A 14,417-nucleotide genomic window follows, 5' to 3' on the forward strand; every position below is an offset into this window, starting at 1 on the left:
ACACTACAAGGGAAAAGTCCTGCTCACCAGCACACATTGATGAGGTTAAAGAAGTTGATGAGAATGTGTAGCCCAATAACACATGACACGATCAATTCAACTAAAGGTCCTTCGCTAATAGAAGATTATAGTAGACTAGTAGTGATCAATTCAGCTCAAGGTCCCTTTGCAAGTACAGAGTCCAATCAGTAGGTCTATGAAGGTTTCATACACGTTACTATCCCAGGACACACCGTCCCCTCCCGCACAAAGGAAGAAATGGAAAGCTCAGAGTTATGCTCTTCTAACCTTACATTGCCATCTTCAATCTGGTAAAAAGAGAGACACCATCATGTTCTCAAACAAATACATGAATAGGTTTCTATTTACACATCTCAAATTAGTCTTCTTGCACTCAAGTCCTCACGAGCAAAAAAAGTCGGCAATCTGTAGTTCTATACTCTTATAATTAGGAGTACAAGAAGATATTAGGAATGCATATAACATTCTTCTCAAGTACAAATACTCCTACCATGTCGATTTTCTCACTAAGTACCAGTTCCAACCACTGTTCATAGGACAAATGTCAAACTACTAAGACACGAGATAAGAAGAGATAAAATCACTATCAGCAAATCACAATCTGTAGCTATATGATCCCATCTATAAGAGGACAATGACTAAAAGAATCGAGACAAGAAGTATGCTATAATACAAAGCTATCATGATCATAACAATGTGATTTGCTTCCTCATAAGTCATAACATAAGGTTCAAAATCCAGATTCCAGCCAATTTCTAGACACCACTCAGTTGATAACAATATCCAACAACCTAAACTTATCTGCATAAGGCTGAGAATGGACCACAACGCAATCAACCACTCATACAACAAAATAATGTAGCATAACAATTAATGTACAAAGAATGTAAATGGCAGGTTAAAAATCAAGATTTTATATGAAAGAATATATTTCAATTCATTCACTACAACATTCTAACTACATCATGAGTGTTCTTCACCATACTAGCTATTACAATCAAACCTACAATGGCGGAAAATTTTACAGGGTGGATAAGGATCATACCCAAATCACACAGCAAAGATACAACAAACATACAAGGCATGACAAGGGGAAAGAATACTTGTCACGAAAAAAATGAATCAACTTGTGGTATCATGAGAATCATTATCGACAGTCACATTTACCTTTTCATATTTGAAATCCACCGGATTCATAGGCATTTCAGGGACAACATTCGAGTGCCTACCGAATAACACCACCCAGAAAAACAATGCAACGAATGCCACCAATGTACCACATCCTGTGGCGAATATCAACGCACCAAGAACAGTCAAAAACCTACTCTTATTCCTTCGAATTGGCCGTTCCTCATCACTATGAGCCTGGGGATCCAACGGTTGCGAATGCAACGAGCTAGGAACGGTCCTGACCCTAAAACTCCATGAAGATAAACTACTCATTTGTGTAGAATTCCCACTAGATGAGCTAATACCTACCAAAATCTCCTTATCTCCCCACATTTTCGACAAATCAATCGAAAACGACATCAAAGGCTGAACCGGCCTTTCACTACCAGATTCAGACAATCTAATCTCCAATCTCTTAGAACTAGCTTCATAATCAATCCAAGATTTCAAAGGTATCCCACCATTCAAAAGCAAACCAATTGAAGAAACATCACTAATATCTTTAGACACAAAACTACTACCCACATCTACACCAACATGATTACCATTCAAATCACCTACATTATCATCTTTACGAGTATCATACTCAACAGCAACAAATTTACGGTCAATTTTATCAGAAACCCCAAAATACCCTTGATCGAAAACCTGTGAAAGTTCCCCATCACTAGGGAAAATCACAAATGCTAATCCGTCTCCATTACCAGGGGTAATTGTAAAGGTAAATTCAGTAGAAAATGAAATTATTGGTTTCGAAGATTTCGAATCAACAAGTTTAAAGGGTTTCTTGTAAACGATTTGCCCAGAACTAGTAAACCCAGATGTAGGGGAAGTAAGATTGACGAAATTACCCTCATTGGCGATCTGGGCATCTCCCAAAAGGGTAAAATCGGAATCAAAGTTGGGATTTTGATCGCCATTAAAGCCTTGGAGTGAAAATGATGAAATGGGTTTTGTAATTAGGGTTAAGAAATAGAGGATTAACAAAGAAAATAAGAAATTATACCTTTGATTTTGATTCAAGGTGGCCATTGATTTCCTCTTCTTCCCAAATGAATCGATTTGCAGGTGGAGATATCTTCGAATCAAAGGAAAAAGGAAGAAAAAAATCTGAAATAATTTTGGGGGATTTTTAATTTTATTTTCAGGAAATCTTTTTGCCTACATTCTTGAGGGCAGGATTTTCAGGGATTCACAGAATATAGGTGAGGTAGCCGACGATTGAATGAGAGAGAGAGATGGAAATAGAGAGGAGTGGTGGTTGTTTAATGTTTATGCTATATTCTTATTGCGGTGGTTACTGGCCAGTAGGACGGTGGCACGTCTTAACAAGTGGATTTTATCATTTTTTAATTTTTGTTTTCTATTTCTTGACAGAGTTTTTATCATTTTTTACAATTTTTGTTTTCTATTTCTTGACAGGAATTATATCACATTAACCATTAATAATTACGGAGTAATAATACTCATAAAGTCATAATAAAACAGTACATATGAAGTAATGTAGATATTTTCGTTTTAAAATAATAGTTATACTTGTATGTTTTTGTTTGTCGGTGATTAATGGAACTTGAAACTATTACTCGTATTTTATTTAGGTGAGCAAATCGAAGTATTAACACATTTTGTAAACTTTTGCTTCTTAATCTTACAATATGTAGGTAATTCATTGATTCACCTATTTTATCTTTGATTAATATAATTTCCTATGAGAAGTAATAAACAATAATTGTCTAATTGCCAATATCTTTTGATTAATATGCGTAGTATTTTCTTATGAAAAAAAATAAAAAATAAAACCTTCATGTGCATTACAAACTTATGAGAACAACTTCCTACATCAAACTAAACATGCATAAAATAGGCATCATCAAGCTTCCTTCAACTATATAGACATTCTTTGGACCACCTTTCTTATCTTCAATATCTCTAGAAATGGTAGTGGATTTGATATTTTGATGTCTCAATATCTAGATTTTCATATTAGAATTAGATTAGACCCGAATCCATCTATATTTATTGATTTGGATTTATATTCTACCTTTTAAATTCGAAGCAAGTTCATATCCAATTTGTGCTTTTTTTTTCACTATTTTATTTTAGATTTGGAATAATTATTAATGTTGTACATAAATCCATAATTAGACTAATTAGAACGGTTTGGCCCAGAATACCGAATTGAACCATAAACTAGACTACAAAAATTTTAAGAAGGTAGACCAAATCAAAATCTCACAATCATACCAATGCATCCTTTACAATTGTTGTCATTTAATACCGATTATAAATTGAACAAGCCAAAGAAAACATTGAACCCCTCAAATCACATGGTGTTGTTGAATGTTGACTTGTTACCTAGAGTTAAATAAAAGTGACCTGGTAGCTGCTTTTCCCAAGTCTTGGGGAGTGAAAGACTTTGCTATTTTTAAGATGGACCTATTTCGGAAGACGTGACAACTGTCTGGACCATGTTATTATTTATTATTAGCCCAAAGACGAACATTAAACGACATACTTACATAAGCTGAAAATATAATGGGCTAACCCATTATAAAATGAGGTTTATGGTCCAATCATGTTTATTAGACACTTCGTATATTATGCTATCTGATGAATTTGGGCTTCTGCCTTATGAGGAGTGAAACTGCAAGTGACCTTCATTGCTGTTCTATGAAAGGCTTTTTAAATGAAAACATTAGCAATATAATATCCATAACAAATGTTAGTAATGAATTTTTTATTGGGTTTATCTTCATGTAGATAGGGAGTAATAGACTTATTAGGAGATTAATAGTAGCATGCATTTCATGTAAGTTACTGACTACGGAGTAAAACAAATTAGTTCATATTGAGGTACTCGTAGTAAATTATCTATCGTTAAATTGTTTCAACCAATTCTATATTAAATAGTTTTAAATGAAAGAAAAATAAGTGAGTTAAAACATACTTACACACTCCCAAATTCAAATAATACTAACACCATCTTTGCTTATTGGTTATTCAAATTAAATAGAAAAGGCTATACAAAATATTAATATCCACCGTCTTGTAACTCTTATCCCATCATTAGACTATCTTGTAGGTAGGTTGAAAGAAGTTAGAGAGGGAGGGGTGTTACATGCTTGGTTGCAATAGTCGCTTACAAAAGTGGACTTATGATGGTTAGACAGTCTTACAATCTTACACAAATGTACCTTAGACAGCGATATACTCTGTATTAGTAGTTGCTTGCCAGCTTAAACAACTTGATCAGTGATACAATCTTCAGATTTGCCAAAACCAACTTGAATTACAATAATTTTACTCCTCCATTCCTCATCCTAATCAATGCAAAATAGTAATATACTAATATAATGGCAACTTGTTTGCTTGTTGTATATAGTCAACCAATCAAGAAAAAGAAATAAAGATAATGATTTTGCTCATACAACAAGGGTGTTGCGATACTCGAGTAATAGACAAGAATTATGGAGAGGATTGTATAACTCACTAATAATGAGACCAGTTTACCCTTTTCTCTCAAAGTTGTTGTTAATTAACCCAACACCCGTAAACTAAAATAACATCCATGTGATTTAACTGATTACTTACATTACCCTTCGGAAATGACCAGGTACGTTAGCTCATTAATTTATGAAACATTACGTTTGATCAGGTATTGATTTTGTAGACAAGATCTCTACCCTAATTAATGGGTGCATCATGTTAGTCCAATGTTTAATTAGCCTTTTGTCACAATGAATGAATGTAAGATTAAAAAAATTTAGAGTTCAATGGTTGAACTTTGAGCTCCTAATTAGGTTGAAGTTTTGATTCATATCTCACAAACTTTATAGTTAGGGTACTTAGTTGAAATCCTTCATATATATACTAATTAGGGCATGTTCGGCAAAAATAAGCTATGAAGGTAGCGGTTAACAACGGTATAAGTAGTTGTTAGCTGTCAACAAGTTGTTAGTTGTGAAGATAGATAATTTAAGTATAAGTGTTCGATAAAGTAGCGGTTAACTAGCTGTTACATGTAAAAATTAATATTTTATTTTTTAAACTATAAATTAAATTTTCAACAACTACCTCTAATTTCAGAAGCTAATATTTGTAACTTTTCATAAAAGCTACTTCAACCACTAAAAGCTACCCTAACAACTACTTTACCAAACAGTCACATTTTTTATTAAATAGTGGTTGACCACTAAAAGCTATCTAAAAATTTCTCAAAAGCTAGCGCCTAACACGTCCTTAGTAAATCTTCCTTAATCAAAATAGATAGATTTTTTATTTTTAATTTTTGTATATTCATATTCATGAATCCTGATGCTACATTGCCAATCATTCCATGTTTATGTTCATGAAGATTTTCATATTTTTCAATGTTACACGAGTTTTCATTTCAAATTATGACATATATACATAAGAGTAATGTTTAGAAATTTACATTATTGTATTTTTTTTTTTTTTTTTGTCAAAAAAATCCTCAAGTGGCTCAATTTGGAATTGGAGAATGTAGAATCTCTATCATCTCTCCTTCCATGTACGAGGAGGATTCCCAAGTGGAGAGTTTCGTCAATGTTCAGTCCAACTCACAAGTGAGTAGTGACCAAATGTTTATGAAAATAAAAAATTAATTTTGTGAATCCGAAAGCTTATTTCATAAATTATAACACAAAAGATTTAAGAAAAATCATTACTTTTTATACAAGAATAGGGATCGGATGGTACTAAATTGGGGTGCCCATATTGTCGTAAATAAGGCTTGGGGCGAACACCCAATTCGCAATAAAATATGCGAAAAATGACCACTCATCATATCCCGTTAACTGCCTGAAGGATCATACATTAATCAATAAACAAGTTTCTGGTTATAAATAACTTCACCAGCTAATACCTTCTTTCTTTAGTCAATGTGGGACTTAGCCAACATTTTGTTTTTGCTTCACTTGTACTATCTCTAATCTGTATCACTTAGACACTTAACATCATGCACTGTATCATCTTCCTCCTTTTACTCCACATTAAAACAGTCGGTGTCGTTGACAAGTCCTCGCCATGTCTTCTTCATAAGCTGGGCGCTAGGAGGCTAGGACAAGGGGGTACTGTACGCATCTTCAATATACATACTCCCTTAGTAATTGAGAAAGGAAAAAAAAAAAAAAGAAGCAGCTAAATGATATGTTACTGACCTTACTGCACATGTTATTAGCTTCTCTTCCTAGCTATGGACCATGATGGCAATTTACAACAATCCGGTCTAGTCGTAGAAGTTCAACCACTTATATTTGCAGTTGCATCAAGCTCATGAGCTGAGTCAAGGGCTTTTAAGAGTGTATCATCATCATTCACTAAACTTAAAATTAGCCAACTCTAAAGTTTAAGTCTCAACATACTTTGTGAATGAATTAATTTTCTAATATGATTGATTAGTAACCGAGGCAATGTCGATTTAGCATGTATTAGTACATACATTCTTGTGCAGCATCTTAATCCCATAGTAATACTTTTCTCACATGAATACATGATTATTAAAATGTGTATTCCGTAATAAATATATTGTAGAGCTAATTGAGTTGGAATATACACACAACTTTGTATTAGATGGGTAATCTATCTATTGAATACAACTAATAGCTACATTTTTTCACTTCCATGTTATTAGTACATACAACTACTTTACTTATTTGATCTAATGGACTAGGATAGGCTGGTGAATGAAAGGTTAAAGATTTATGCTAATAAGATGGGAGAAATAAGAAAACGTAGAGTTATTTGTCCATGAAACAAACACCTAGGCTATAAAATGTACATCCGATCCGCTTGAACAATAAGTACTACCTCCGATCCATTACGCATTATGTTCAATTTTTAATACGTAGTATATCACAATACGTAGTAATTTACTAATACCCCAAAGTTGCACATAATATGTAATGAGGGTAGTACTTTTTAAAATTTATTTATCAGGATAACTTAGTGAAAATAAAAAAATTTCCCTTTAACGTCACGTCGTCCATGGATATATATATAGGTTTAATTTGGAGAGAGTGATATGGTTGATAGTTATATATATATATATATATATATATATATATATATATATATATATATATATATATATATATATATATATATATATATATATATATATATATATAAATAATTCTTGGGTACATTTCAAAAGAAAATTCAATACAAGATTTGGATAGTATGGACAATAATCCAAAGAAATAATAGAGGTAGGACATTTATTGTTTTAGTGGGGGGTTAGTAGTGAGTTTAGAGGTACGTGTATAAGAAAGTTTGTCGATGAAAATGGAGCAATGTATAATGAAGGACAAGAAATTTGTAAATAAAGGACATTTTTTAAGGACAAATGTTCCCTGAATTATAATACCCGTTGCCTTCGGAGCACTCAATATGAATTATGAGGTCCCTCTCATTGTTCAACAAAAGGGACATCACAAAACTCATGATTTTTCGAAGCCTTGGATTCTAATTAACTTGAGTTTTGACTTATTAGGGCCACATGTATCTATTGTAATCTAATCATTTTTTTCTCTTATCTGCTCATCTAGCACTTTCATAACCTAACTCATTGTGGAACGCTTGCATTAAAAATATTAAAATGTTAGTGTAAAAGTCACAAAGGATAGTGATACAAATGAGATTCAATAAAAATATTGTTAATATGTACGCCTAATGTAATTATAGAGCATTTTGAACTTTCATACATATATTTCATACCTTTGCACTAAGATGAATATCATAATATACAAAATCACCAAGGATAATTATGTTGGCGAGATTCATTAATTCAATATGGTTATTTGTAAACTTGAAGTTATGGAGTATTATGCCATCACCTAATCTGTTGCCCTTGCACTAATAAGATGCATAAGATAAAGGTGGAATGAAAATATTTCCATTTTGTGCTCAAACCATATTTTTGTGCCAAACAATCATGTGAAGATTGGCATGCATGAATTGCTCTAATATAGCAACCAAGTAGGGCATTATTGCATAAATGCGTGCGTGGAATTTAGGCCAATAAAATTGTTACTATACAAAGTTATACAGCTAATTAAACATATTATTATTAAATAGATTTGGGAAAAAAAAAAAAAAAAAAAGGTTTATTAGGAATGTAATGGTTTACGCTCCAATATCACATAGAAATGATTCGCATGGGACAACATAACTCATAATCAAAAGCCTCTTTGTGCAAATCAGGCAAACAATATTATCAAAGTAACTTCATTATGTTAATTAATTTTAAGTTTGGTGCAAAAGTAATCGCATTATTATTGCAAATGATCAAAAGCTTCTAGACAAATGAGGTAAAAGTAGAATCATTATGGAAAGAAGTTTTGACCTTGTGTAAATTCATCATACATTTTTCTAGAGAGCCAATGCTTTCGATGTGATATTAACTAAGAAAAGTTAAATCATCTTTATAATCGCTTTATTAGCAAGCTTTCTCTTAACCAAGAATCAATCTAAGCAATAAACTAGCTAAATAACAATGGGAATATAAAATAGAAGCTTTGAATTTACCTTTCACATGGAATGTTAGCTAACTCGTTCAATTATTAGCTTATATTACTATGGGGACTAACAAATTCAAACCTGATATTCAGATCTAATTATCTTAAGAATCGGATTAAATTAAGTTTTTTGTTAACAAGGATTAAATTAAGTTGATCATCTCTATAATTTTGTTTGAATTTGCTAATTAACTTTCATAGTAGCATTTGTACGATGAAACTTGTTTTTTTAGCTTAAGGTACAATTTTGTCTAGAAAATCAACAACTGAAAGACTGAAACTATATGTTGAATAAAAATCACCAAAATTATGTTGCTAAATTTGTACAAACTGCTGTCAATATTATACTTAGAGCCTGTTCACATTTACTGTATTGAGCTGAACTGAACTAAATTGAACTGATTGGAGCTGAACTAAACTGAATTGAACTGAATGGAGCTGAACTAAACTGAATTGAAATGAGCTGAAATAAATATTTTATGAGAGAAGGAAATTAGGAGTTGAACTAAACTAAAATTAAGCTGAAGTGAAACGGCCCTTAGTCATTTACGGCCAATATTCAATTACAAAAGCAACAATTCACTTATTTAGAAATAGAGAAATTATGGAGTATATTCAATCTTTGATAAGCAATTAGAAACAAATATTCTCTTATGGTGAGTATTGTTAATTTGATTAATTTTTTTACAAAATTATTATCTTATTGGTTGTACACTTGTACATAAGTACGGAGTACAAAACAACTCAATTTTGTTTCTAAATTGCATCTAATAATTTATAGCTTGTGTTAGTCAAAAAAAAAAAAAAAAAAAATCAGTTTCTAAGATTAAATTCCTGATAAAAAGCAGAATTTCAACAATCTTACTCCAAAATTTTGCTCATTTACAGAATCGAATCCACCCAAAAATAGCAAAGTGAAAAATAAAGATAGACAACAGACAAGAATAATTCGAAACGAAGACGACGCTCATGGAGTCCATGCAAATTACGAATCTTTTTTATTATTATTTTGGATTCTTTATTAATCTCGAAAAGAATTTTATTAAAAAAAATGTTGTGAATAAAATTTGGAGTTGATCAAGTTAATGCATATGTCTAATTTATTTTGATTTTTTTCTTCTTTATTTTGATTTTTTTTTAAAAGCTCATAACCCTATTTCCAATTAAGCATCAGATCAACACATCATCCTTTCTACTCATATTGTTTCATAAAAAGTAAAAATAAAAAACTATTAAAAACAAGTTGATCTAAAACAAAAACATAAAGATTAATAATAACTTTGGCATAAATATAAATTCGGATTATTAAACACTTGTTGTACAACCTTGTTACAATCAAGACGTACCAAAGGTTGGGCGATTACCTTAATTGTGTAGAGAAACCCGATATTCGTTGAAGTTCTAGAGGACTTCTTCAATCGGTTTTGGTTTAATTTGATGAAGGAATTGAATGAAATAATAAAAATTAAGCTACGGAAGGATAAATCCAAAGAGATTGCATGATCCAAACGAAACCATAAAATTAAAAATTGAATTGTAGGTTGGGATCAATGCGATCCCTTTGGATTCCTCCTTCAGCTGCTGCAGAAAACACAACTAACCCCACAAAACACCAATTCTCTCTCTCTCTCTCTCTCTCTATTGTGGCATAAGAATGAGAGGAGTTAAAACATATAAGGGTCTACTTATATATATATGTACAAATAGTTGTATAAAATTATTAAAATAAAAAGGGTTCCAACGCACTTAAAAATTATATAGTCCTACTGTTTTCATACTGTATAATCTAAGCTCATGTGTTGAGAAATCTTCTTTTTCTAATTGAATATATGTATCAACAACTATAAATAGGGAGACCATTATTCTACTTGGTCCCATTTACCCTTCCAATCAAGTATTGTTTGGTTTATGGCCGTGATCTAGGTCTTGTTCTCTTTATCTTATTACGAAGTATTATTTGATTCGATTCTTCGATTTTAGGCTAATTTGTTCATTAATATTGAATTTATTGTTTACAATTGAATTTTTTGACTGAAATTGAGAGTTGAATAATTTTTGTTGATCATATATGATTTTTTCCCCTAAATTTATATCAATCCAAGCTGATCTACTATAATGACTACAATTATATTATATATATTCATTTTTTTCCTTACTAAACTAACATTATTTTCTTTATTAACTTAAAGAGATCATGAATCAAGTCCGATCATCAACAATTTTCATCATGTCCTATTCTTGGGTGTAAGTGTGTAACTTTTCATCCTTTGGCGTAAACAATGGAATAAGAATGAACCCTAATATGTGAAACATGAGAGCTATAAGGTAAATGTCAAAAGAACTCCAAATTTAAAGTCTTATAAACAATTCGTTGATATTTTTTCAAATGTATGGGATAATTGTCATAAAAATATGAGTTACATAAATTACTAATAATATTTTTATCACTAAAACTTTTAAACTAGTTGTCTCTAAATTAAACTATAGTGCGTATTCTGTGTGACTGGCCACACCAATTGGCTGGAGTTATTTATTCAGAGGTTGCTCGGTCAGAATTACTTATTCAGGAGTTACTTAATAAGGGATTACTCAGTCAGAATTACTTATTCAGGAGTTACTTACTAAGGGATTACTCAGTTAGGAGTTACTTACTCAGGGGTTACTCAAACGATCAGATGTTACTCAATTGATTACGGGTTACTTGTTCGGTCAGGGGTTACCCATGATGAATAAGTTACCCCGAACGTTCAAGGGTTAATCGATCGATAAGGGTTACCCTTGAATAAGTAGCCCTAGTCATTCAAGGGTTACCTCTTAATAAGTAACCCTAGTCGGTCGAGAGTTATTCAATTGGTCAGGATTACCCCTGAATAGATAGCCCTGGTCATACGATGTGACAAACCATATATAAAACTTTGTGAATTATAAAATACATATCTTACAACTAAAAAAAACAACTCCAAATTTAAATAATCAATTATATATATATATATATATAATATTTTGTAGATGAAAGAGTTATAGATATATTTATCCTCTACTTAACAACAACAACAGCAAACAACAATAATCCATCAAGGGATAACAAATATGTTTATGTTATCATAGTTATCGAACACCTCATTTTACTCTCTAGCCCCTTGAATATCATTCTCATATGCTAAACATCCTATAAATATAAAATAACCTTGATTTGATTTTGTTGATATCCTAAAAAATTGTCGGTATTTAAGTTATTGTTGAATAGGACCACACACGATTGACACGGTGATATGATCCAATAATTTGTATCCCGTACCTTTACCCATATCAATTTCAGTTTTGTGAATAATCAAAATCTACTTTGCTATAAATAGATGTATCTATCTTTACATCTCTTCTTCAAATACCTTCAATACTTGTTTATTTACTTAAATTCATCCTGTAACAATGTGTAGCCTCAAAATGTTTTTTTTTTATTTGTTTGTTTTTTTTTGTTTTTTTTTTTTTTTCAAGTTTCGATCATACCAATCTAGCTAATTACCTCCACCATCTGTTCAAAAAAACAAAAAAAACCTCCACCATATATAGCACAATGTAACAACCAATGCAAAACCCATTAAATTATATTCCAAAGAATACAAAAATTATAGTTACAGCTGCTACAGCCTAGCTAACTGCCAAATCATTGACAAAAGTTAAAAATATAAAATAGAACTTTATATTATATCAAAAGAGATTTCATAAAATCTGGTAGATCATAATCATACCATACCTTATTCTCTAAGTAGCATCTACTATTGATTTCTTTTGTGATTTGCCAAATCATACAAAGACATGTTTAATTAGCTAGTGAGGTACCTATAAATTAAAAAGTAGGACCCTCTTCTTTATTACTCTAAACCAAACACATGGGATTTTTTACCTAAAAGTGGGAGGTCTATTAAGTTATTTAGCTTGACCATTCTACTTTTATTGTTCAAAGTTATTAACTTCTTAATTAACAGCTAGATTGGTGGGTAGTTGTATGCTAATTGCTAATGTTAGTATCATCATTTATTATCTTGCTTATCCTATACTTAGGCTAATTTAAGGGAATGTGGTCCTAATCCATTTATTTTATGTCCCCACCTCCTTTAATCCATTCTCCAACTTTAATTGTTCTTTCCATCAATAGGGAATAAATTCTTCTCATGTGTGCTATATTTTCACGCACATTAAAGAGAGATTGAAAGAATAAAGAAAATGATGCAATCGCCGTCCATCTTACATACCTTAATGTTTGGCAATTTCATTTATAGTATTTTATTCTCGAATAGGCGAGGATAGGGTCGTGGATAGATTTGATTCCAAGTTCTGAATAAGAAAAGAAAATGTGTACGAAGTATATGTTAGCGTGAAAGAACTACTATGGTGACTCAACTCACATGTATATATGCATCATACAGAGATTTTGATATTGGCCTCGAACATTGCACACCTATAAGCGAATTAAACGATATCCTCCTTAATTAGCTTGAAATAGAATAAGACATATCCGTCGACTCAACTCAAAAACTATGTCGTTGTGGAGTGACTAACAAAAACTACTAATGAACCGTATATATATCAGAATCTACGACTAAAAAATTAAAAATCAAACAATTATTACAAAGAGAATGGGTTAATTAGAACTTCGAAATATGCGGAGTAATACATATTCTAGTAGGATCGGTGAAATTCTTTGGTACTTCATTCGTATTAGAAAGATGAATATTTTACTTTTAACCCCCTTTATTCTTATGAGAGATTACATGCTTCTTTTTAGCGTGACAAGCTAAGGTTACGCATATGATTGTATGATAATTGATGACACATGTATAAATAATCATATGAGCAAATGATTGCTTAAATGAGATGGTAATAACTGCATGCTCCAGATTCAATGTATTTTGGGATCTGATCCAAAGCTACCATTTTATTTGAGGCTTCATGGTCAAAGTCAAACTTGCATGATGCTACAACGTGAATAATAGATCTAGAGGACATCCACTCAATCCAATAAAATTAATCCATATTAAGCCTAAATCTTCTTTTGGAGATAAATCTACATAATAATATTAATAAAAGTAATATATTAGGGCATATTGGCACAAAGACTAAACAGAAGGAGACCAATAAAACATTTTATTGAGAACGATGGATAACTCAGGTGGTTAGAGCTCTCCTCCTGATTCCAAGTGATCTCGGGATCGATTCTCATCACTTGTCCTTGTGACTCTCTAAACACCAAAAAAAAGAAAAAAAAATTATTGTTATTGTAAGAGTCATAAAAGTAAAAGGAGATAATGTAACTTTTCATGTTCAATCAAATAAGCTCTTAGTTCTAATTCACCAAAAGATTAATATTAGATATTAGTTAGTAAACAAAAAAAATTGAATTATAAAGCAATTGCTAATCATTGTGATGATGCTTGTGGGGGTATCGTATGCATTACTTACAATCATGGTTTGATCACGAGTTGCCCACTAAACAGATGCACATGGTTAGGCAACAGTGATTAGTACTCAAATTATAGGCTCCATGTATTAAATCTAATTACTTTAGCTTATATATAAAAGGTTATTAAATTATAATATAGGGATGAACGCCCTTATTATAGGTGTTAAAATCCACGGTGATTTTGCACAGCTTGGATTATAGTAGCTAGTATTAGTCAATTTAGGCTA

The 14,417-nt window shown here is 31.5% G+C and overlaps 1 protein-coding gene and 1 non-coding gene across 2 annotated transcripts; both read right to left on the minus strand.

Annotated features, from left to right (window-relative positions):
- Window positions 1-1,143: 1,143 nt before the first annotated feature.
- Window positions 1,144-2,223, minus strand: LOC145590721 (lectin-like protein At1g53060). The gene has a single exon (XM_081647122.1). The coding sequence runs from the start codon at window positions 2,221-2,223 to the stop codon at window positions 1,144-1,146; it is 1,080 nt and encodes a 359-aa protein (XP_081503248.1).
- Window positions 2,224-5,895: 3,672 nt separating this feature from the next.
- Window positions 5,896-6,003, minus strand: LOC145593351 (small nucleolar RNA Z279/snoR105/snoR108). Its single transcript, XR_014102694.1, has one exon. It is a non-coding gene; the product is annotated as a small nucleolar RNA Z279/snoR105/snoR108 (small nucleolar RNA).
- Window positions 6,004-14,417: the final 8,414 nt, after the last annotated feature.

Source organism: Chenopodium album, chromosome 18, assembly GCF_948465745.1.
Source record: "Chenopodium album chromosome 18, dcCheAlbu1.1, whole genome shotgun sequence".
In the NCBI taxonomy this organism is placed as follows: domain Eukaryota; kingdom Viridiplantae; phylum Streptophyta; class Magnoliopsida; order Caryophyllales; family Amaranthaceae; genus Chenopodium; species Chenopodium album.

Coding starts and splice junctions, on each gene's coding strand:
- LOC145590721 (XM_081647122.1), bottom strand. CDS start 2,223: ATGGCCACCTTGAATCAAAATCAAAGGTATAATTTCTTATTTTCTTTG.